General features: G+C 44.1%; 1 protein-coding gene across 5 annotated transcripts in view; it reads right to left on the bottom strand.

The window, feature by feature from the left end:
* CDK5RAP2 (CDK5 regulatory subunit associated protein 2) overlaps positions 1-25,489 on the bottom strand; it is a 228,720-nt gene that overhangs the window by 122,982 nt on the left and 80,249 nt on the right. For all 5 annotated transcript variants that reach the window (XR_009759736.1, XM_061603690.1, XM_061603693.1 and 2 more), the window contains 4 exons: positions 23,052-23,149; positions 21,235-21,362; positions 17,584-17,699; positions 8,438-8,566 (listed from right to left, as the gene is read on the bottom strand). Coding sequence is in view for 4 of the 5 variants with exons in the window: in XM_061603690.1 (XP_061459674.1) it covers positions 8,438-8,566; positions 17,584-17,699; positions 21,235-21,362; positions 23,052-23,149 (471 nt within the window). In the remaining variant the exon portion in view is untranslated. The remainder of the gene's footprint in view (positions 1-8,437; positions 8,567-17,583; positions 17,700-21,234; positions 21,363-23,051; positions 23,150-25,489) is intronic.

The following is a 25,489-nucleotide window of genomic DNA, read 5'->3' as shown; positions in this document are numbered from 1 at the left end:
CTCTTCACAAAATAGAAAGACGGAGTCAATCTAATCTGTGGCAGATGGTGAGTGATCATGTCTCTCTACTTGCATGATTAGCAACTAAATCTGTGTTTTTAAAATAGCAGCAGCATTTCTGGGGAGCAGAGAACCCCAATTTTTCACTGGGACCACAGCACATGGAGAGGAAAGGTTCCTCCTCAGATGTGATCCTAAAAATCATCTCTCCTACATCCCACCCCAGAATAGCCTTAGCAAAAAAAACAAAAACAAAAAAGCCCTCCAATTTTGCCAAGCAGCCCTCATGCAATGATATAAGAACACAAGAAGAGAAGAGCCTGCTGGATCAGGCCAGCGTAGTGGCCAATCTAATCAAGTGGCCAACCAGATGCCTCTTTGGGGAAGCCCACAAGCAGGACTTGAGCACAACAGCACTCTCATCTCCTGTGCTTTCCGGCAACTGGTATTCAAAAGCATACTGCCTCCAACAGTGGAGGCAGAGCATAGCCATCATGGCTAGTACTTTCTCGTCTGCCCCGAATCTTCCAACATTCAGCTTCAACGGATGTTCACAAGTTCTAATGTTATGAGAGAGGGAGAAAGGCTTTTCTCTGTCCGCTTCCTCCATGCCTTGTATGAGTGTATACACTTTTCATGCCACTTACTTGCCTTTTCTTTAAACTAAAAAAAGCCCCAAATGCTGCAACTTTTCCTCCTAGGCAAGTTGCTCTATCCAATATACAGCACACAATAATGCTAGCACAATTGGGGAGACTGAATTCCTTGAATCATCTGGGGGTGTTAGTGGTAAGGGCAATATCCTTGGTTTCTTCTCATGGGGTTCCATGTTTGGATTACCGGCTTCAAATGTTTGTCTCTTTCTTTGCGTCAAGATTAAGCATGCTAAGTTGATTCAGCATCTTCACCATGGTTAACTTCAGCAGCTTGATATACAATATTGAGAGTACTGTTATCCCCCCACAACACAGAGTTTCCACAAACTGATCAGTTGTCCAAAGCATTTCCTTGAGGCTAAGTCTGAAGCTCAGTTGTCCTCAGTTCACTTACTGATAGTAACATATACCAGTTCTTTTTCAAATCCTTCAACTGTGTCACAGCTAACACAATGACTCAGTCTGTTTAGATCAATGGCGTTTCTACTTCTAGTCATGGTCTTTATGGCCAACCTGCACCAAAGAGACTCTGCAGATTTCAGAGTCACATACAGAGCATGTCACAAAAGAAGGATTCCATCGTCTTTCCGGTGGCCTCGTGCTTCATCGCTTTGGTATGCAAATGAGGAGGGACAGCACCAAATGTTCTCCCACTTTGAATTTTGGGTTTATAGCAGGGCTTTGTAGACAAAGGGGGGATATATATGGGGGGATCAAAGGTTTGGGGAGCTTATAGTGCTTGCTAACCAATAAAAGTTGAAAATCTGATTCTAACCAATAGAGATGACTTAGGGTGCAATCCGATTCGTATTTATGCCAGGCTGAGGGGAGTTGGATATGGAGGACCCCCAGCTGAGCTGGCAGGGTCTCAGCTCTGCTGGCAGAAGTCCCTCGCTCTGGTTCAGTTGCGGTGGAGCCAGGACCCTGCTGGCTTAGCCAGGGGTCTGCTGGGAAGCCCAGCCTGGCAGAAGGGGTGTCAGCGGAAAGCTGAAAAAGGGGCATTCTGGGGGGGGTGTTGGAGGAGGGGCCGAGGGGGGAAACTTGCACAACATCCAACTCCTGTTCAGAGTGCTCCTGAGGGTCCCAACCCAGGCCAAAGTTACGCTGAGAAAAAGGTCAGCCCGAGAAAATAATTGTAATGGAAGTCAATGGGGAGCGCTTACTTGCTGGTAGAGGTATTAATGAGAGCTGCCTTTTTCTTTTCTGATCATGCATGCAGCTCCTGGCTGGGCCAGTGTTTAGCCAGCCCAGGGGCTCCTGGATGGCAAATGGATGCCATGAAGCTTCCTGCCAGCTCCTCCTCCACTGGCACCGCTTCCGCTGGCTTCCCCGAGTTGGATTGCTGTTAGTGGATAAAGTGGCAGTTACAGGAACTCTGGGGGAAAGTGACCATGTTGTACATCCAGTTCTGGACACTGCACTTTAAGAAATATGCAGACAAACTGGAACAAAGAAGGACAGCAAGAATGATCAAAGCCCTATGAGAGATTGAAAGAACTGGGCATGTTTAGTCTTGATAAGACTGAAGGGAAATATAGCCTTCTTCAAGTATTTGAAAGATTGTCACACAAAGAAGGGCCAGGATCTCTTCTTGATCAATCCCAGAGTGCAGGATACAGAATAATGGGCTCAAGTTTTAGGAAGTCAGGTTTTGACTGAACATCATGAAAAACGTCCTAACTGTTAAAGCAGTATGACAATGGAGCCAATGACCTAGGGAGGTGGTGGGCTCTCCAACACTGGAGCCATTCAAGAGGCAGCTGGGCAGCCACCTGTTTGGGTATGCTTTAAGCTGGATTCATGCACTGAGCAGGATGTTGGACTCGACGGCCTTATAGAACCCTTCCAACTCTACGATTCTACAGTTCTATGATCCTAAACACATGAAGGAGTAAGTGGCTTTAAGCATAGCGGGATTTTGTTCTGAATAAACATGTACATAAGATTGCACTGTAAATCTAGATGGAAGCCAGAAGACAAGGACAAAATAATAACACAATACAGCTGCTGGGAAATCCCAGTTGGAAAAAGTATTATTTAGCTCAGGTCCTGCTTGTGGCTTAGGGCATCTGGGTGGCTACTATGAGAACAGGATGATGAACTAGATGGAACTTGGGCCTAATCCAGCAGGTCTCTTAAGCTTTTAAAGAGGACAACAGCCCTCTCTCATTGCTGTTTCTCAGCCACTGTTATTCAGAAGTGTACTACTTCTGATCCTGGAGAGCAGAAAACCACCACGACTATCTGCAGTGCTATTGGCCTGCTAAAAAGGCTACCGATAAAAGGAAAGGACTGCATTCAAGATTTTTAATATTAAGCTTCTTAGTGATGAAGAAAGTGCCTACCCCCCAGAAAGAGACTTTTAACGTTTGACCAAAAAATTACATGCAAAATACGTGGCTCAAGGCCAGCAGAAGGTCTATGGAGGATATAGCTGCCTTTTTCAAATTGTCCCATGGCAACAAAAAAAATCTCAAGAATGTATTTTTTCCTAAATGAATTGCTGATATGCTTGGTTTGCAAAGATCCCAGGAGCCCTAGAGGCAGGACTCAGCACAATGGCTTCGCTGTCTGAAAGCAGATGTTCAGAGGACAGCAGAAAAAGAACTTTTTTATCTCTCTTTTGGAGCCCAAAGCTGCTCCAGATTGCTCAGAGCTGCTGTAACCTAAGGGAGACATGTCTTAGGAAGGCTCTACAGTGGGGCTTAGCTGGACTGTGCGGCTCCCCTCTTCATGGAAAGAAAAATTAGTACATTTTTAAAAACAGCTGAGAGAAAGTCCTAGGCTTAGATCCTGATATCCTGATGGACACCATGCACTGGTCAAAGGAAGCAAACAAATCCCACAGCAGTGTCAAAGCAGCAGATTGCAATAAGCTAAAATAACATCCTAAGACCCCAGTATCCAAACCTTTTCAATACTCTAACATTTATTCAATACAGGTAGCATGTTCAATGTTGTACAGAACTGAGGGCCAAAGCAGATGTGACAACGGAGACCCGTGAATGGAATCTCCTGGAGTTTTTAAAGGTGTTAACAGCATCTTGGAGAGGTGGGGTAATTTGGATCAGCACTGGTGTGCTACAAACAAGGGAAAGCTATAAAGCCATCCCTCCCCAAATATAAGGTTTTCCCTATTAAACCACACTCTGGTCCTTTTTGTGTCATAGGCCAAAGCATGTAGGTATAACCCAGGAATCTGTGTTTTCAGTTCTGGGCACTGCATTTCAAGGATGTAGATCAGAAGTGGGGAAACTTTTAGGTTCCAGGAGTCTGGATCTGCCTTGTGGGCCAAATCTGAGGGTCACCTACCTGTCAATCACCTAGCATCATTTTATCCTTTGAAGCACCTAGCAGGCAGCAGGACGCTGCTAAAAGGAGGGATTTTTTAGCAACGCCTTGCTGTCAGCTATGTGCTTTAAAAGCCCAGCCGAACTGAGCAGGTTTGAGTGAGCTCTCTCATGCAACTGCACCAAGCAAGGATCACCCTCCCTTTGCATCAGTCGATGTGGGAGGGGAGAGAGGGCAATCTTGCTTAGTGCTGGGTTTGGGTGCACGAGAGAGACTATAGATAAATGAGTACAGAGAAAGCCAATGACAATGGTTAGCCACACAGAAAAAAATTCCTATGAGGAAAGGTTGGTGGAACTAGAGATATTTAGCCTGGTGAAGACTGAGGAAAGACATGAAAGCCATTCCTCAAACACCTGCAGGATGTCACATGGAAGAGGGTAAAATCTTGACCCAGATGCCAAGATAAGATCCAATGGCTTATATAACAGGAGGGGAAATTTCAGTTGAACATTATTTTTATTATTATTAAATTTAAATCCCACCCATCCTCCAAAAAGGAAGGAAGCAAATTTAATAAATTATTATTATTATTATTATTATTATTATTATTATTATTATTATTATTATTATTATTATTATTACCACCACCTCCTCCTCCTCTTGATGGTAAGAGCAGGTCAACAATGTGCAGCTATAGCATCCCTGACAGCCCCTCTCTCAGAGTTTAACCTACCTCACAGGGTTATCATGTGGGAGAAAAATGGGATAACCTGAAAGATGCAATAAGCACTTTGGGAGGATGGACAAGACACAAAACAGGTAAAATAAATATAAATAAATGAATGATTTAATAAGACCCCAGTTAATGAAGAGATGTGTCTGTGTGGAGCTGGAGCAACAGAATCTGTTGAAGATGTTCTTCCACACTGGAACTGTATACTGAGCAGAGAGGGAGGTTAATTCTCGCTCTACTGACAGCTTTTCTGGGAAGATCTCCTTCAAACGTTCGTGATTTGCTTAGGTGATGTGTCCTTTTGTGGGTTACTGGGTGTTTTTTTCTGATCAGGAATTTTTGCTGGCTTCTTGGGAGGAAAAATACAGTTATTTGTACTTGTTTTTAACTGCTGGAATGCATCTTTGAGATTTGTACTGAATTTTATCAGTCTGTTACCTTAATGAACCACTTGAACTTGAACACGACACAGAAATCATAATTTCATAAAATATAGTGAAGTAGCTCTTCATTGCCCTGCCCACGTTTGCCTCTGGCCCCTCCCACCACTGGCGTGTGGCCCTTGGAAGGTTGCCCAGAAGGGAATGCGGCCCTCAGGTTGAAAAAGCTACTTACCAGTGCAAAACAAGTATTTTGTGGCACCTGTAACAGTGCCTCTTCCACAGAACAAAGTGTTCCAGTGGGCAGATAAGGGGCAAGGTAATCTTGCAAGTAAACTGGTCCCAAGCTGTTATGGGCTTTATATACTAGTAGTAAACAACTTGAAATTTGCACGGTAACAAATTGGCAACCAGTACAGATCTCTGAGCAGAGGTGTTATATGGTGACATGGTCTCACCCATGTCAGCAATGTGGCTGCAGTGTTCTGCACTAACTGCAGTTTCCGGATCAACCCCAATTAGAGGGCATTGCAGTACTGAAGTCACCAATGCCTGAACTACTGTGGCCAAGCTCTCCCAGTCCAGAAATGGTTGTAGTTGTTTCAATGCAGCTGATAAAAGGCACTTCTAGCCACTGAGACTAGAATAACAGAATAGTAGAGTTGGTAGGGGCCTATAAGGCCATCAAGTCCAACCCCTCCTCAATGCAGAAATCCTACTTAAAGCACACCCAACACGTGGCTGTCTAGATGCCTCTTGAATGCCTCCAGTGTTGGGAGAGCCCACCACCTCCCTATGTAGTTGTTTTTATTGTTGTACATGATGTAACAGTTAGGATGTTTCTCCTGATGTTCTGGCTTCCTGCAACTTGAGCCCATTATTCCATGTCCTGCACTCTAGGATGGTCAAGAAGAGATCCTGGCCCTCCTCTATGTTAATCTTTCGAGTACTTGAAGAGCGCTATCACATCTCCTCTGTCTTCCCTTCTCAAGGCTAAACATGCCCAGTTCTTTCAGTCTCTCCTCATAGGGCTTCGTTTCCAGTCCCGTGATCATCCTTGTTGCCCTCCTCTGAACCCGTTCCAGTTTGTCTGCATCCTTCTTGAAGTGCGGAGACCAGAACTGGATCCAGTACTCAAGATGAGGACTAACTAATGCTGACTAGAGAGGAACTAGTACTTCACAAGATTTGGAAACTATACTTCTGTTAATGCAGCTTAAAATAGTATTTGCCTTTTTTGAAGCCCCATCCCACTGTTTGTTTATATTCAGCTCGTGATCAACAATTCCAAGAGTCTTCTCGCATGTGGTATTGCTGAGCTAAGTATCCCCCATCTTATAACTGTGCAGTTGGTTTCTTTTTCCTAGGTGCAGAACTTTGCAGTTATCCCTGTTCAATTTCATTCTGTTGTTTTCAGCCCAATGCTCCAGCCTATCAAGATCCCTTTGAATTATGTTTCTGTTTTCAACAGTATTAGCTATCCCTCCCAATTTTGTATCATCTCCAAATTTGATAAGCATTCCTTGCTCCTCTTCATCCAAGTCATTCATACTACCTGGGCTTCCAGGTAAGACTGCCTGGGCCTCCGGTGACAGAGCTGATCCAGAAGTACCCCCAGACTGCAAACCTGGTCCTTCAGGAGGAGTGCAACCCTATCCAGGACAGGCAATGTACCAATTTCTCGGATATGGGAACGACTTATCCATAGTGCCTCTGTCTTTCAAGGATTCAAGCTCAGCTTATTTTCATTCCACCACTGTGTCCAGGCCAAGGCCCATACAGCCTCTCCTGATTCAGATGTTATAGAGAAGTCGAGCTCAGCAGCATACTGATGACACCTTGCCTCAAAACTCCTAATGACCGCTCCCAGAGGCTTCATATCGATATTAAAAAGCATTGGGAATAAGATGGTAGCCTCTGGTACCCCATAGCACAACTGCCAGAGGGCCAAAAAGGAATTACCCAACAGTACTCTCTGTACCTGGTCCTGAAGGTAGGACCAGAACCACTGTAACATGATGGCTCCAATTCCCATTCCATGCAGCTGGTCCAGGAGGATGCCATGGTCAATGGCATCGAAAGCTACAGACAGAGCAACAAGCAGGAGCAAGGCTGCACTCCCCTACCAGCTCTCTATAGAGGTCATCCATCAGGGCAATCAAGGTTGACTCAGTCTCATGGCCAGGCCTGAACCTAGATTGGAATGGATCTAGATGATTCAATGTCATCCAAGAATGCCTCTAGCTGCCACACTATTACCCTCTCTACCACCCTCCCAAGAAGGTGGTATTTGCAACAAGTCAATAGCTTTTTCCAGTCCAAGGGGGCCAGGGCAGGTTTCTTTAAGAGTGGACTCACTACCATGTCTTTCAAGGCCACAGGGACTACCCCCTCCTGCAATAAAGCGTTAACCACACTCTGGACCCAACCTGTCAACCCCCGTTAGATTTAATAAGTGAGGAGGAACAGGGGTCAACAGGGCACGTGGTCAGACATGTAAGCTGCCACACCTTGTCCATATAAGCTGACTGCATAAGTTGAAACTGATCCCAAACAAATCACCAATTCCAACACTGAATACTCCATCTGAAACTGCAATAGCAGCAGTCAAGGTTACACTGAAGTTGAGCAACTTTATTCTCAAAGTTTGTAGCCAGTTGGTCACAGCAGATCCTCAAATGCTCCAGAGGGTCCTCCTCCACAGTTGGAGTCCATAACCTCTGACCCGTTTAAAACAACTCTGCTGGCCAGCTACGAGAGGATGCAATGCAAGCTGCGGCTTCTTTGCAGCCCCCATTGCCACGTAGGCATGACTGTATGCACTAAGTAATGTTGCATCAACTCTGGAGCAAGATCTGCACCACTTGCGCTCTAGTTTTCATCCAGCTTGCTTCATAGCCGGAGCTCCCCAGAATACCAAGAAGCCACCCAGTCTCGTTGATGGACTACAGCTCCCATCATCCCTGACTCTTGGGGCCATGCTAACTGGGACTGATGGGAGCTGGAGTCCAGCAATATCTGGAGGGCACTAGATTCCCCATCTCTGCCCTACCACCACTTTCTGGAAGCAGTATGAACAGAGCCACCAAAAAGCAGGGTTGCCCACCACTAATTCAGACAGCCACTCCAGAAGGATATCACAATTGATGGTACTGAAAAGTGTCAATGGATCCAGGAGAACAAATGCAGTCAGGCTGCTCCTCTGTCTCCTGCCAAAGGTCAACAAACAGGGCAAACCAAGGTAGCTTGCAGTATCATCCTACCGAACTTTTACTGTCCAGAAAGAGAAACGCTGCATTGAGGAACCATATTAGAAAATGCATAGTTGTATATCCCCAGTCCCACTTTAGCTGGACTAGGAAACCAAGCCTCACCTCACTCTGGTCCAGAGTCTCCTGACTTCCTTTTGCCAGAGTATCCGAAGTGCAGAATTCAAGTTGCTTTCTTTTTAAATCTTGATTTGCCAAATGCAGCTCCTTCACGACTGAGAGAAGTTCAACAACCTGAAAAAGCAAAAGGAAACCCTGAGAGGCTCTTATGTTCTTCAAGCTGCTTCACACATTATAATTTCAATAGGCAATATCTTAAAAGATGCATTGCAAATCTGCTTGCTCTGTCTACTGAAATCATTCATGCTTGAAGTGCACATCCATTCTTTGTTCCCCACTGAGCATACACCACAAGAACAACATGCCAGGGAAATAAGAATGTAAGAAGAGTCTGCTGGATCAGGCCACATGCCCATCTAGTCCAGGATCATAATCTCACAGTGGCCAACCAGATGCCTATGGAAAACCCACAAGCAGGGCATGGACAAAATAACATTCTCTCCACTTGTGATTCCCAGCAACTGGCGGTCAGAAGCATACTGCCTTCGACAGTGGAGGGAGAACACAGCCATCATGGCTAGTTTTTAAAAAGCATATATATATTTGTATGCTGCTTTTTACCATCAAAGCATCTTCCGTAACAAGAATACAATATGAAAAAAGAGAACATAATAATGAACAGTATCAATAAATCACACACAAAATATCACAAAACGGTCAAATGAAAGGCCAATCTTAACTCCTATGGGCATGTTTCTGCACTATGTTGGTGTACTGTGTTGGTTCTAGTTTACAGGAAAGACAAGGTTCCTTTTTTCTTTTTTTTAAGACAGTAAAAAGGCAAGTAAGACATGATAGAGATGTAATAAAATGATGCTTGGTGTGGACAAAATGGATAGAATTTCATCTCCCTCTCGTAACAGTTGAGCTTGGGGTCATATAAGGAAGCAGAACGTTCGTTTTATTTATTTAAGGCATTTTTACACCACTTTTCAGGTGAGACCTAACGAAGCAGTTTACTTAAGATTGTTAAATTATTGAACCAGTTGCTAGGAAACACATTTGGGAAGACTGCCGTTTGCCCTCTGGTCCTGCTTCCAGGCTTCTCATAGGCATCTAGTTGGCCACTGTGAGAATGTTCAAAGGTTCAGGACAGATAAAAGAAGGCACCTCTTCACACAGCACACGAGGAATTAGTTTCCACAAGAGGTAGTGATGGCCACCAACTCTGATGGCTTTAAAAGAGGATTAGACAAATTAATGAAGGCTACCAGTGGCTACTAGCCAGCATGGCCACGTTCTAACTCCACTGCTGGAGGCAATACACCTCTGAATGCCAGCTGCTGGGAATCACAAGTGAGGACAGTGATGTTGTGTTGAGGTCCTGCTTGTGGGCTTCCCAGAGGCATCTGGCTGGCCACTGTGTGAACGGGATGCTGGACTAGATTCAGCAGCCAGGCGGTTCTTATATCCTTACCATAAATGGAGCTACGGATCAGGAAGTGACGCTTCTACCATGAACTCACCAGGTAACTGAGGCAAGCGACTCTTACTATTCTTACTCGTGTTAATGGACGCACATATTTATTACTCGGTACGCTTGTGTTTCATTCTGTGCTATGGATTTTAAATGTTTTCAGCTGTTCTGCATTTTCATATTTTGTAAGGTCCTTTGAGAAGTTTTGTAAAAAGCAATCAACAAATAAAATAAAGAATAATAGTAATTATTTCTATCATTGGGACCTGCAACAAGATGTTGCAGCGTGGAATGCTCCTGGTCAGGGTTCCAGCCCTCTTCCAAGATGCTCCAATTCCGTTCCCCTCACTCCACCCATTTTCCATTTTTGCTCCACAGCAGACACTCAACACTCCATGTGCAGTCTTCACTAGACTGTTTTTGAGTCCTCCTCCCATTTTCCCCTCTAAAGCTGTTTCATCCCTCTGCAAATTTTGGGGTTCCTCCAAGCCTGCTGATAGTGTTGTTACATATAGACTGCCACTAAGATAATGAGTTTACCATTAGTATATATTACTTGTTTACACCTGTTTAGACAAGCATTCCCTTAAATGAATTGCTTTAACTGCTCTTTTACTTGTTTTTAATTGTTATGCTTTTTAATAAGATTGTTTCACTGTATATTTTAACTACAGATTTTTGTAATGTTTCAACGAATTATTTTATTGTGTTTTTTAATTCTGTGTGGCTACTTTATCATTGATTTTATCTTTGTAAACTGTGAGAAACCATTGTGGCATGCAAGCGGTATATATACATTTGATGACAATGGGAGCTGCAACAAAAATGTTGCGATGTGCAGTTCTCCTGTACATGATTCCAAATATCCCGTTCCCCCTCCTCTCCAGCTTTCCATTCCCCCCTCTGCAGTCAGTCAGCATTCTGTGGCCAGTGAACACACTCAGTCCTCACTGGGCTATTTTTGTGAGGGAAGGTCTCCCCCTTAGTGTAGTTGCTTTTCCCTTATGAATTTCTTTGTCCTTCTACAGACTTTGGGAGTTTCTCCAATTCTGCTATTCTCTCTCTCTTGCGCAAGAATGGTGCTGTTTGGGCTACATAAGGTTGGGCACACAATTCTACATGACTGCGATTATATGTAGATCTGAAGAAAAAATGCATTACTGTTGCAAACAGGTATGCAAAAATACATTACAGTTGTAACAGGTACACAACGTGTTTCTGCACTGCAATTGTAACAACCACAGGATGCAAAGAATGGCTCTTGGTATGCAGCGAAAAGGCAATTCTTATTTGAAACAGTGATAGCCAGCTCAGTCAAGCAGAAGCAATGAAACCACGCCTCACAAAATGGAGGAGGAGGAGGAGGAGGAGGAGGAGGAGTAGACTCCCTACTATGTGGGGAATGTTGTCTTCTGGAGGATGGATTAGAGATGTGACTGAAGGGTTGCCATCGCTCATAAAGCTCACTGACACATATCCCTTTCTTCTCATCCATATGGGAACAGTCCTGCCTGAACCGACTGAAGTCAGACACAAACACGGAGGTGTGCTTTTCTTTAGCACTTTTAAGACAAAGTTTCAGTTCAGAGTACTTCATGAATCAGCTTACAGATTACACAGGATTCAACATCATTACTAGGATTAATAAGGCATGACTACACTGCACTAAGACGCTGTTGCAGCAACCTACCGACCTTAAGTAAGGGCGGTCACCCTAGTTGAATGGACTGAGTATCACTGTGGAGAGCGTGCGTGCAGAAGAGTGCTCCTCCTCAGATGGACAGTAAGAACTCATTGATTGCTGGCACCATAGCCTACATGTCCGAGGTGAGGGTAGCTGGACCCCTCCTCTAATCCCACTCAGGAGGGGGCCTGCTCGGCAGTGGTGGTGGCGGAGTGAGCTGTTAGCTCATTAGGCTGAGTCATTCCCCATGTTGGGAATGGGTTAACTGTATCACAGTAATTATGTGAAAGACACACAGCTGCACCGGATCAAAGGGGCTGGCTATAAAACATAAGCCCAGAGAGCCAGGCTGTGTGGGGGAATGTATGTAGGAGAGACGCTTATGTTGGTGATTGATTTATTTATGCACTTGGATAAAGTTTGTTTTACTGGCACAAAGCTCAAGAGTGTCGGAGTGCTTTCTTACTGTTTGCCAGCTCAGGAGCGCTGTTATTCACACACCTCTGTGTCCTGTGCAACAAGTAACGTGTCCCTTGTTGGTTCAGGGCACAAGAGATCAACAAAGGGTTATGGGCCCAGCCATAACAGCGTAACTTTGAAGCTGAGCAAGACGTAGAACCGAAAGGTGCCGACAATAAAGCAGCCGAGGGGTAAAAAGAATGGCAGCGTTTGGAAGCGCATCTTTTCCCTTGGAGAGGCTGGGGAACACCAACTACGCCTACTGGAAGGTAAAGACTGAGATGCTTCCGGTGAAGGAGGGCGTGTGGCACACAGTTGCAAAAAACCCCCCTGCACCCCCACCGGCAGAGTGGATAAGAGCGTCAGAGAAAGCAAAAGCTCTGATTATCCTAGCTCTGGAAAATGAACAATTAATCCATGTAAGGGGAATAAACACCGCGAAGGAAGTGTGGAATGCTTTACGTACTGTGCACGGGAGGAAAACTGCAGGATCCAAGGTCCTACTTGCTAAAAGACTTTACCAAACACGTTACAAAGAAGGCGAGTCCATGCAGAGGCATTTACAGAACTTACAACGTTTGTTTGCCGAACTGCAAGAAATGGACATGCAGCATACACAGGAACAGATGGCATACACCCTAGTTGAATGGACTGAGTATCACTGTGGAGAGCGTGCGTGCAGAAGAGTGCTCCTCCTCAGATGGACAGTAAGAACTCATTGATTGCTGGCACCATAGCCTACATGTCCGAGGTGAGGGTAGCTGGACCCCTCCTCTAATCCCACTCAGGAGGGGGCCTGCTCGGCAGTGGTGGTGGCGGAGTGAGCAAGGAAGGGGGTGAAGGGAAGGGGAAGAGACAACTTCCTGATTGGGAAGTGCCTCCCTGGTAGTAACTGGAGCTATAGGGGCAGAGCTGTCCTGTCAGAAGCATAGGAACCTTCAAGCTCACCCGCACCTAGGGGCACATCACTGGCACCTTCCCATTAGTCCAAATCTGTCTCCTCTTCCTCCTCCTCAACATTCCATTGCCAACCCACAGGATTCATGACAGGAACTAATGATACTGCTAAGTGGAGCTATGAAGAAATCGTGTCAGATTTTGAAGCTCTGAAAGGACACTCAAGGACTTTGGGGTCCAGATATTTTTCTCATCCATCCTTCCAGTATTTAGAACAGAAAGGGAAAGAGAAATACTCTAGGTGAATGACTGGCTACGAAGGTGGTGCTGATGTGAGAGATTTGGATTCTGGGACCACGGGTGACACTTCCTGGAAAATGGACTGCTGGCAAGTGATGGGTTGCTCCTCACAAGAACTGGGAAGAATGTGTTTGGCCATAGCATAGACAACTTCATCAGGAGGGCTTTAAACTGAATCCTAAGGCGGGGGTGGGGAGGCGTAAACTTGGAGGTAACAATTGACTAAGGGTTATGCACGGTAACAGGAACTGACAAAATGGCTCTAATGGGGCCCAATAATAATCTTCATAAAAATGTAGGAAGGAAGCTGGACTGTAAATCACATAGACTTTGATGTCCGTATACTATGGGAAACAAACAGGATGAACCTGAACTCTTAATACAGGAGGGTAAATATGACTTGATAGCATTATTGAAACTTGATGGGATGACTCCCATGACTGGAATACAACAAATGATTTAACTGGTTCAAAACAAACAAAAGGAATAGAAAAAGAGACGGAGTCGCACTATATATTAAAAATATAAATCCCTGCTCAGAAATACAGAAGGATGACCTTGGTAGCCCCACCAAGAGTATCTGGATTAAAATAAATGGGGCAAGGAATAAATATGGTGGTTGGAGTCTACTACCGACCACCCAATCAAGGAGATGAGAATGAAACTTTTGAAAAGCAAATTGCCAATGTATTCAGGAGGCATGATGTAGTAGTAATGGGGGACTTCAATTACTCCAATAGCTGTTGGGAGACAAATTCTGCCAAACATGACCCCTCCAAGAAACTCCTGACTTGTGTTGGAGATAACTTTCTCCTACAGAAAGTGGAGGAAGGAACTAGAGGATCAACTATCCTTCACTTGATTCTAACCAATAGAGATCTTAGTGGATAAAATAGCAGTTATGGGAACTCTGGGAGAAAGTGACCCATGTTATACTTGAGTCCTTGATTTTAAAGGAAGCAAAAGCTGAATGTAGCCATACTTGTACCCCGGGCCTTCAGGAAAGCCTGTTTTAATAAACTCAACAATAAGTAAGGTTTCATGTCAAACAACCCAAATGAGAAAAGGAGTCCAAGATGGGTGGAAGTTACTAAAAAAAGAAATTCTAAAGGCACAATTGCAAACAATTACAACAAGGAAAACAGGTGGAAGACAGCAGAAGAAACCAATGTGGCTTCACAAAAAGCTTAGACATGGCCTGAAAACAAAATAGGGCACATACAAGAAACGGAAGGAAGGCCAGGCCACAAAGGAAGAATACAGACAGGTAGCACAGAATTGCAGGGATGGAGTCAGGAAGGCTGAAACTGAGAATGAGCTGAGGTTAATGAGGGATGCTAAAAGCAACAAAAAAGCTTTCTTCAGGTAAAAGACAGAAACAAAATGGTGGTTCAGCTACTTAATGGCAATGGCAAAATGATAACAGATGACAAAGAAAAGGCAGAAGTGCTCAATTCCTACTTCTTCTCCCAAAAGAGGGTCTTTGACCATCATGGCAAACATGAAGTTGAAGGGGCAGGATTGCAGGTTCAGATTGATAGACAAATAGTCAAGGAATACATTTTCACTTTGAACGAGTTTAAATCTCCAGGGCCTGATGAACTCCATCCTAGAATATTGAAGGAACTGGCTGAAGAACTCTCAGAACCATCTCTGTAAAATGGTGAAGGATGGGTGAAATGCCGGATGACTGGAGGAGGGCTAATATCCCTATGTTCAAAAAGGGCAAAAAGGAAAAACCTGGGAACTACAGACCAGTCAACCTGACATCAATCCCTGAGAAAATTCTGGAGCAAATTATAAAGTGGTCAGTCGTTAAGCACCTTGAAAACAAGGCAGTGATTACTAGAAGCCAACATGGATTTATAAAAACAAATCCTTCCCAACTAATTTTATTTCATTTTTTGTTTGGGTAATGATTTGAAACGAATGCTGATTAAAGTTAAAGAGGAAAGCACAAAAGCAGGACTACAGCTGAACATCAAAAAGACTAAAGTAATGACAACAGAAGATTTATGTAACTTTAAAGTTGACAATGAGGACATTGAACTTGTCAAGGATTATCAATACCTCGGCACAGTCACTAAACAAAATGGAGACAATAGTCAAGAAATCAGAAGAAGGCTAGGACTGGGGAGGGCAGCTAAGAGAGAGCTTGAAAAGGTCCTCAAATGCAAAGATGTATCACTGAACACTAAAGTCAGGATCATTCAGACCATGGTATTCCAGATCTCTATGTATGGATGTGAAAGTTGGACAGTGAAAAAAGCGGATAAGAGAAAAATCAACTCATTTGAAATGTGGTGTTGGAGGAGAGCATTGCGCATACCATGGACTGCAAAAAGACAAATAATTGGGTGTCACAACAAAAATTGAACCAGAACTGTCACTAGAAGCTAAAATGATGGAAGTGAGGTTATCATACTTTGGACACATAATGAGAAGACATGATTCACTAGAAAAGACAATAATGCTGGGGAAAACAGAAGGAAGTAGAAAAAGAGGAAGGCCAAACAAGAGATGGATTGATTCCATAAAGGAAGCCACAGACCTGAACTTACAAGATCTGAACAGGGTGGTTCATGACAGATGTTCTTGGAGGTCGCCAATTCATAAGGTCACCATAAGTCGTAATCGATTTGAAGGCACATAACAACAACAACCTCCCTGGTACATTGTGGGAATGCTGAGAACATAATATATCTCAACTTCAGCAAAGCTTTTGACAAAATGCCCCATGATATTCTGATTAGCAAGCTAGCTACATGTGGGCTGGATGGAAGAACTGTCAGGTGGATGCACAATTAGCAACAGAATCGTATTCAAAAAGTGCTTATCAATGGTTCCTTCTCAAACTGGGCCCAGTGCTCTTTAACATTTTTATTAAAGACTTTGATGAGAAGGTGCGGAACGCTTATCAGATTTGCAGATGATACAAAATTGGGAGGGTTAGCTAATACCCTGGAAAACAGAAACAAAATTCAAAGGGATGTTGATAGGCTGGAGCATTGGGCTGAAAACAACAGAATGAAATTGAACAGGGATAATTGCAAAGTTCTACACCTAGGAAAAAGAAACCAACTGCAACTGCAACCAAATGTTTTATGATGGGGGATACTTGGTTCAGCAATACTTACTACATGTGAGAAGGATCTTGGAATTGTTGTTGATCACAAGTTGAATGTGAGCCAACAGTGATGTGGCTGCAAACAAAGCAAATGCTATTTTAGGCTGCACTAACAGAAGTATAGTTTTTAAATTGCATGAAGTACTAGTTTCTCTGACATTGGTCATCTTCCTATTGAGTACTGCATCCAGTTCTGGACACTGCACTTTAAGAAGGATGCAGACAAACTGGAGCAGGTTCAGAGGATCACAACAAGGATGATCAGGGGACTGGAAATACAGTAAAGCCCTACAAGGAGAGACTGAAAGAACTGCGCAAGTTTAACTTTGGAAAGAAAGTACTTGAAAGGCTGTCACAAAGAGGGCCGGGATATCTTCTCAATCCTCCCAGAGTGCAGAATATGGGTTCAAGTTACAGGGAGCCAGATTTTGACGGAACATCATGAAAAACGTCCTAAATGTTAAGAGCAGTATGACAGTGGAACCAATGACCTAGGGAAGTGATGAGCTCTCCAACACTGGATCCATTCAAGAGGCAGCTGGACAGCCACCTATCAGGTATGCTTTAAGGAGTATTCCTGCATTGAGCAGGGGCTTGGACTCTATGACCTTACAGGCCCCTTTCAACTCTACTATTCCATGATTTTATGAAAAACAACTATGAATCTTGCAGCAATCCAAAGAAAAATGGACTTGCTTCTTGTGCACTGTAAACTCTCATCTGGACTACTGGAATGTGATCTGCATTGTGATATCTCTGAAAAATAATTTGAAGGTGCATTTAGTCAAGATTGCCACAGCGTATTTGTGGGAGGCAGGGCATAGTTCATATTACTGACATTAGCATTTCCCACCCCCATGTCCATCCAACATTTAGACTACTACTCCCATCAGCTTCAGTCAGCATGGCCAGTAGTCAGAGATTACGGACAGATTAGTCTGTGATGCTGCTTGGAATCTGCAATTGCCTCTTGCTCACTCTCTCTTTCTGTGGAATGTGTGGGTTGTAATCAGCTAAGTCCTACTTAGTGAAGACCACTGAAATTAATGAACCAATGTTAGTCATGTCTCTTAGCTTTAATAGGTCTACCCTGAGTAGGACTAGCAGCGAATACCACCCTGTGGATCATGCAAGTCCTCCCTAGACCCAGTTCTCCAAAGATCACCCACCCCAGGGTTCCATACAAAGAGGCAGACATACAAGCAAAAGGGCCAATGAATCACCCTAAAATAACAGGATAGCAATACCTTTCTCTTAAGCTCCTCAAGGGACAGCTGGTCCAACTGCAACTCCAAACAATCTGGTTCTCTTAAACGAATGCTCATATAAGATGTCCGATCGCCACAAGAAGAAATGGTTTCCTCTATTAAAAAAAGAAAAAAGATACCAGAATCTATAAAACTGCACTGGAAAAGTCACCCCAGAAAAACCACCAAAATATTTTGTAACTTGTCTCTGCTCAGTTGACCATGTCGTATACCATTATTTGCAAATCTCTACTTCCTCCTTACTGCTGTCAAGCCTACATACTTTGTGATTCTGTGCATGTGCTAAAAGAGCACAGAATTTGCAGAATTCTGCAGTTTCTTACAAAGGTCAATTGTTAGTCCTCATGACTCAAACTGTGTGGGCAATACTCGATTATATCACAGGTGAATGCTGAGCAGGATTTCTTGACTCGTTAATAGTATGGAGGGGCAAATGAGGGTGAAACAATGCAAATATGATTAGCTTGTATACTTTGTCCAGGCTCAGATCTCAGCCATGCTTGGTGCAGAATTTGAGTTACCTTGGTATGTAGAACTTCTAAAAAGTGCCTAATATGGCTATTTCAGTATACTGTGATGCAGCAAGATGGTCAGCTGACTGACAGAAGGATCATGGGGTAGACTTTGGGTATGGTCAGAGGGCACAGATGGATAAGAATATAAGGAGGGGGAGATCCTGTGGAGGTTTGGACCACAAAAGGTCCAAACCTGACCACAAGACTTCAGTCAGGCCAGTAAAAAAATGACAGAGGAGAAGAGTGGAATCAGGCCTGGAGAGCACTTGCCCTGGCTCCCGACCAGAGAAGCAGACTCAAGACTTAAAGACTGTTTTTTGCATAAGACTTTATTCCAGATGTCAGCACAGGAACAAAGCATCAAAACATACAAGGGGTATCAGGATACAGATCAGGTATAAACTAGGCGTGGAAGCAGCAACAGAGAGTTGTCGGAACGACCTTATTATGCCCAGACACTCTAAATAAAAGAGAGCTGGGTGGGAGCTTTACTACATGTAACACTTTCGAGGCTGAGAAGCAAGGCAGGGACTTCTCTTGGGAAGGGATGAGACCTTGGAGAAAGCGTTTTTTCTGGCTCTGAAAAACTATCTTCATCTTTATCTTTCTGGGACAGTCCAGCCGGTTCATTAGAGTCTGTCTGTTCAAAAGCTAAATCTGGACTGGGTGAGGATTCTTTTCCCTTCATCCTAGGCAAAGGGAGGTTAAGGGCATCATTAGGCATGGAACTGCCAGAAGTTTCTGGAGGCATTTCTCCATGGTTTCCTCAGCCCCCTCTTCAACATCTGTAATCTGCTCTCCAGCCACATATTCTCCATGGGGCCTACTAACGACACTGTGGAAAATGGGCAACCTTGCCAAACACTCCCATAGAAGGGGAGCCGCAGAAGCCAACATTTCAGGCATCTGTTTCACCAGAGGAAATAACTGTGTTATTCCTTTGACTCTGAAGATATCTTCTCCTTGGAAAAATGTGGGAAGGTACTCCACCATTACAGTCCTACAGTCATGGGCATAAGCTCCCCAACCCTTCTGAAATTATCTAAAGAATGGGTTTGCGGCCCCTTTATGTTGCAACAGCTTCTCTCACGCTGCGCAGCGAAAGAGAAAGAGAGCATCCTCCAAGCTGCATTGCAGCCAGCCTGTGATTCTCGCTCCACAGGGAGCTGATCAGGGTCCTGATCTCCTGCACTAGCTTGCCCTCTTGCCAAGTTTTGCTTCTAGGCCTATGGAGTCCCAATGTGGAATATGAGGGAGGGTTGTAGCTCAGTGGCAGCACATGGGCTGTGCACGTAGAAGATCCCAGTTTCAATCCCAGGCATCTCCAGGTAGGGCTGGAAATGCCCCCTGCCTGAAACTCTGGAGAGCTGCTGCTAGCCAATGCAGACAGTACTGAGCTAGATGGACCAATGGTCTGATTCAGTCTAATGCAGCTTCTTCTGTTCTTAGCTGAGATGCAGTTGGTGGAGATGAGGGGGGAACACTTAAAAATGGACATGCTGAGGCTGGAAAACTCCCTAGCTAAGAAGGCTTTTCTTGCCCCAGCTCCAATGGTCTCCCTCCTATTTGCAAACATTTTCCTTGTTTGGCAGACTCTTAGCCTACTGGGCTGGTTATTTTGCTGAACAATTTTTCTTGTTTTTATTGGCTATGCTCCTATCTTTTAATCTGTTCTTTTGTTAAGCTGTTGAGTTTTGTTTTTAAATCCTTCATATGCCACCCTGTTACAGGGTAAGCGGTAACTGAACTGCCATCCCAAGGCCTGGTTTATGTATGCAGCAGAATAAGTTGGCTATCTGAGGTGGTAGAATGCCATTACTGAGTGGTTTCCCTACATAACAAAATGCCTTGCTACTATAAAACCAGCACAACAGTGCCGAGGAGCTAATTTTTTGATTGAAGTGAACTGGTTGGTGTGTGTATATGCTTAAATATGGGGGAACACAGGATCCCATCTGTGTCCTCCAGTTGAGCCACAACTTTACCACCTTGTTCTGCTTCATGCAGAGTCCAGGTTTGCATCCATCACTGTCTGGGAAAGAGAGAATGCTGTAGTACAAGCCTTACACGTCTATATTTTGGATTCTACACCACTTTGGGCAGGCAGCGGTTTGTTTTTAATCTTTTGCAAAGTACCTAGCATATTTTTAGGAGATGTACAACAATAATACTACAAAATATATTTTTATAACTAAGTACCTGACCGTTAAAGCTGGGGGAAATTGTCGCTACTTTAATTAAAAGCACTTCCTTTAATTGAAATAATTTTTACCCTCAGATTTCTTTGGACCTTTTTGATATTTTAAGATATATTCGATTCATCACTAGCGGTCAGTATGCACTGTGAACCTAATGCAGAATTGTAATTTGCATACTTAGCATTGCATTTTGATATAATCTGAGGCAGGTGCAAAGGAAAGGGGATGGCAGGGGTTGGGGGTAAGCAGGCATGAATTATTCTGCTGTAGTTGGCATTTTGTGAAAATGAACCCAGGGCCTCAAGGGGGAAAACGCCAGGTTGAATAACATTGCAGAATTTTTTGATTTTGCTATTGGCGCAACAGACTACAGAAACTGAATAGAAAGGAATGGCTTATGCTGTTTAACTGAATAATGTGTGAAAAGAGACCTGTCACAACTGGCTTATTTCAAATCCTGATCATACTATAGGCGGGACAGTGGGGGTGTCACAGTAACTTAGCAGATCTCCCATATTTTACAACAGGGGTAGGGAACCTCAGGTCCAGGGACTGAATGCAGCCCTTCAGGCCTCTCTATCTGGCCTTTGGGATCTTCCCAGCCCACACCCCTCACCAGCCCTGCTTTGCACCCTCCTTCAGTGTTGTTGTCTGGCTGGAATGTGTCCTTGAAATCTGATTATGCCTCTTGCTTGCCTGGATGGAGGACAGAGAGGGGTATTTCAGTGTATGTAGAAACTAGTCTACTGTACAAAGGCAAAATTTACATTCATTGCTCTGCCCACTTTTGCAACTGGCCCCACCCACCACTAGCATACTGTTCTCAGAAAGTTGGTCAGAAGGGAATGCAGCCCTTGGGCTGTAAAATGTTCCCCACCCTTGGAGTAACAGATGCTTTGCCACATGACCCTCCTTACCTTCCCTTTGGTTAGCCTTGATTTGATCTTCCAGCACTTTCTGCAAATTCCAGTTAGCTAAGATGTCATCTTCCAGTTGCTTACGCAACAGAGAAATGTTGTGCAACTCCTCTTGCAGGTTAGTAATGCTATTTCCCCCCCAAAAGTTAAAAAAAAGATCAGTAAGTTGAAGTTGTAAGGAGACATCACTCAAGAGTCATCAAATGCTTAAGGCCTATCTGTGGACCTCTGGCATCTTGTATATATCAAGTCTTCTATACAGTAGGGCCTCGCTTCTCGGCGTTCCGCTAACACGGCACCAGCGGGCCAATCAGCTGGAGTGGGGGCTGGAGCTCCCCGCGCTTCAGCTGATCTCACCCAAGGAGGGGAAGATCATCTGTAGAGCGCTCCAGCTGATCTTCTCCTCGGGGGCAATCAGACTCCCACACTCCAACTGATCATGCCAGAGCAGGGGAAGATCAGCTGTAGTGTGCTCCAGCTGATCTTCTCCTCCTGGGGGCGATCAGATTCCCGTGCTCGAGCTGATCACGCCAGAGAAGGAGAAGATCAGGTGCAGTGCGCTCCAGCTGATCTTCTCCTCCTCGGGACAATCAGACTTCCGCACTCAAGCTGACCATGCCGGAGGAGGGGAAGATCAGCTGAAGCGCGCTCCAGCTGATCTTCTCCTCCTGGGGGCAATCAGACTCCCGCGCTACAGCTGATCTTCCCCTCCTCTGGCGTGATCAGCGGGTTAGGTTCCAGACCCCCGCGCTACAGCTGATCTGCTTTTCAGCAGTTTTTGCTTTTCGGTGGGGGTCTGGAACCTAACCTGCTGTATGAGTGGGGCCCTACTGTAAAATAATTCACTCCAAAGCAAAATGCACTACACTCTCTTGAAGCATGCAATCCTCTCATCTTGATGTACAGCGTAAACAAATCTTTACAAAAGATGAAAATGAAAAAAACCCTTGCACATCCCCATTCTGGCATCTTTCAGAACCTTCAAGACATGCATAATGGGCTAGCTTCAGGATCATTTCCCTGTCCCTCCAAGGAAATCAGATATGTATAATTGGCACAAAGGTATCCAATGCACCCTATTGTTCTGAGTTTTTTAATTATCTTATCTCACCCATCTCCCACAGAACTCATGACAGCATAAATGGACTCCACACCACCACCAATGTTTTCCTTGAAAATAATCCTGTGAGGTAGGTCAGGCTGAGCATGTGTGGCAGGTCACTGGGAGAGCTTTATGGCTACTTGAGGACTTGAAGCCACATTTCTCTGGTCTTGTCCAGTGCTCTAATCACTACATTACACTGGCTCTCAGACCTACTTGTCACAAACAGCAGAACAGACTGCAAGGTTGGCATTCAATATTAAAACACAAAACCCTTCCACATAGATAACTAGCATGTCAAAGGAAATTGCCTGGGAAATGTAGCAGGGATTTTTATTTTTTGAAGGTATACTTAATCACCTGCAATTCAAAGTGGTATAATGTAGGCATTATGTATGCAATTTCTCCATTGTCCTGCTTTATCCTAATTTCTTTTCTCCTTTTCTCTCTTTTTGAATAAAGATCTAAACAAATGAAGAAATAACGACTGTGACCCTGGTACCACCCGTCTTAAATTTCACTGGCCACAGAACACAACTGTAACTGACTCCAAAGTATTTTATGTTCCTTCAGAGCTGATCAAGAAGATCAAGGTATAAAATTCCTCCTCACGGTCAAAACTCTGGGCTGATGCAAATGGATGATATCCCACTGATTTGATTAGTGACCAAACCTCTTTTGTCCTTTATATTCAAAAGCAAAATCTGACACTCACCCATCAGCATCTTGAAGGGACTTTATTAGAGCCGAAAAAACATCACGCTCTTTTTGTAGGCCTTCAATTATTCCTGCATATTCAGACTCCTTTGTTTTCTAAATTAAAAAAAATTACACACAGGTTACTACTCTGAAGCAACAGATGCCATGAAAAAAGCACTTGTCTGCAAAAGTAAAATAACCAATCATGGGAGTACAGCTAGCAGAGTACACAAATTTCCCAAAACATGTGGGATCCGAGAGCTTCTTCCATAACCTGAAAACAGCTAATGTTAAAGGCCTATTTACCAATGTTTGATGAGCCAGACATCTGATGTGTAATAGGTAGCTACACAAGTCAATACAAGACCTTCTCAATGATGGCACCGTATAGCACAATTCGCTTTCAGGGGGGGCTCACCTGGCTCCCTCCTTAATGGGGTCTTGCACTTCCAGAAGGCCTTTGGGATAACTCATAGCTAGTTGCCCCCTATGCTCTATTGGGTTTTTTTCATTCCCTGGAAAAGCGCTGTTCCTAGGATACTGTTATTTTACTAGGTTTTTTCCTTGTTTAGCTTTTCTGCCATTAAGCCACTTTATGGATCCTGAAGGATGGAAAGGGGGGTATAAATATTTTAAATTAAGTAAACAAAATAAATGCATCCATAGTGGTAGAGCATCTATCTAGATGACAATGCTGTGATTAGTAGGAGCCAGCATGGGTTTGTCAAGAAAAAATCCTGTCAAACTAATCTCATCTCTTTTTTTGATCGGGTCACTAGCTTAGTAGATGGTGGAAATGCTGTAGATGTCATCTATCTAGATTTCAGCAAAGCGTTTGACAAAGTCCCCCACGACCTTTCGATTAGCAAACTCGTCAAATGCGGACTAGATGGCAATACTGTCAGGTGGATTCACAACTGGTTGGAAAACCGTACTCAAAGAGTGGTCGTCGGTGGCTCTGCTTCGGACTGGAAGGAGGTTTCGAGTGGAGTGCCACAGGGCTCTGTCCTGGGGCCGATACTCTTCAACATGTTTATCAATGACTTAGATGATGGGGTGGAGGGAAGCCTTATGAAGTTTGCGGATGATACGAAACTGGGAGGGATATGAAACTAACTAGGGATAGCAGTGTGATGCTGCGGCAAAAAGGCAAACGCGGTTTTGAGATGCATAAACAGAGCTATAGTTTCCAGGTCGAGGGAAGTAATAGTCCCACTATATTCTGCATTAGTCAGGCCTCATCTGGAATACTGCGTTCAGTTCTGGGCGCCTCATTTTAAGAAAGATATAGACAAGTTAGAGCGGGTTCAGAAGAGGGTGACGAGGATGATAGCCGGTATGGAGAACAAGTCTTATGAGGAAAGGTTGAAGGAACTTGGCATGTTCAGTCTGGTGAAGAGAAGGCTGAGGGGTGACATGATTGCACTCTTTAAGTACCTGAAGGGCTGTCACATAGAGGAGGGTACAGATTTGTTCTTTGCTGCCCCAGAGGGTAGGACTAGGTCTAATGGTTTTAAGTTGCAGGAGCGTAGATTCAGATTGGACATTAGAAGGAACTTCTTGACAGTAAGGGCAGTTCGGCGATGGAACCGACTGCCTAGGGAGGTGGTGGGATCCCCTTTGCTGGATGTCTTCAAGCAGAGGCTGGACAGCTATCTGCGGAAGATGCTCTAGCTGTGGATTTCCTGCTGTGAGCAGGGGGTTGGACTCGATAGCCTACAAGGCCCCTTCCAACTCTATGATTCTATGATTCTAATTAAGTGCATAAACCTTTGACCAAACCTCATGAAGCGTAACAACTGAATTAGTAATTCCATTCAAAACAGTCAAACGCCTTGAATGCATCAAAAGACAGAAGCGCTACCAGCTGCCCCCTTGTATTGGCAGCATAAATAACATTAAGTGCTGTGTACTGAGTCTGCTATATTATAAGCTGCCACGAAGCTAGTTTGATTGCGAGAGATACAGGTTACGATAAATGAGTTTAGCTTAGTGGTCATTACTGCACACAAGATTTTCACATCCAGATTGATCAGTGAGACTGGACAGTATGAACCTACTATGAAAGGATCTTTACCCAGTTTTGGAACAATAATGTGGGTTTGCTTCCAGGAAATAGGGATTACATCTCCCTCTAAGATGTCACTAAATAACTGGGTGAGCCAGGGAACCAGTTCAACTATGAACACTTTAGGAAAATCACTATAAAAACCATCTCTACCTGGTATTTTGCCATGCTCAAGCCACTTGATTGTTTCTGAGACCGTAGAATGAGACAGCACTTTTCATAAATTGTTTGTGATCATCAGATAGGGGTCTCAGCTTCACCCCAGTTAAATAGTCACAAACTGCCCCAAGTTGTGGGTTGCCAGAAGAATACAGGGAGGTATAAACACTGCTCGAATGCCTTGCTATTTTTTATGCTCTGCATAGCACATTTTCCCCTTTTCATTT

Source organism: Rhineura floridana, chromosome 20, assembly GCF_030035675.1.
Source record: "Rhineura floridana isolate rRhiFlo1 chromosome 20, rRhiFlo1.hap2, whole genome shotgun sequence".
In the NCBI taxonomy this organism is placed as follows: Eukaryota; Metazoa; Chordata; class Lepidosauria; order Squamata; family Rhineuridae; genus Rhineura; species Rhineura floridana.
The sequence above is the reverse complement of the archived record's forward strand: the minus strand, read 5'-3'. Positions and strand labels throughout refer to the sequence as shown.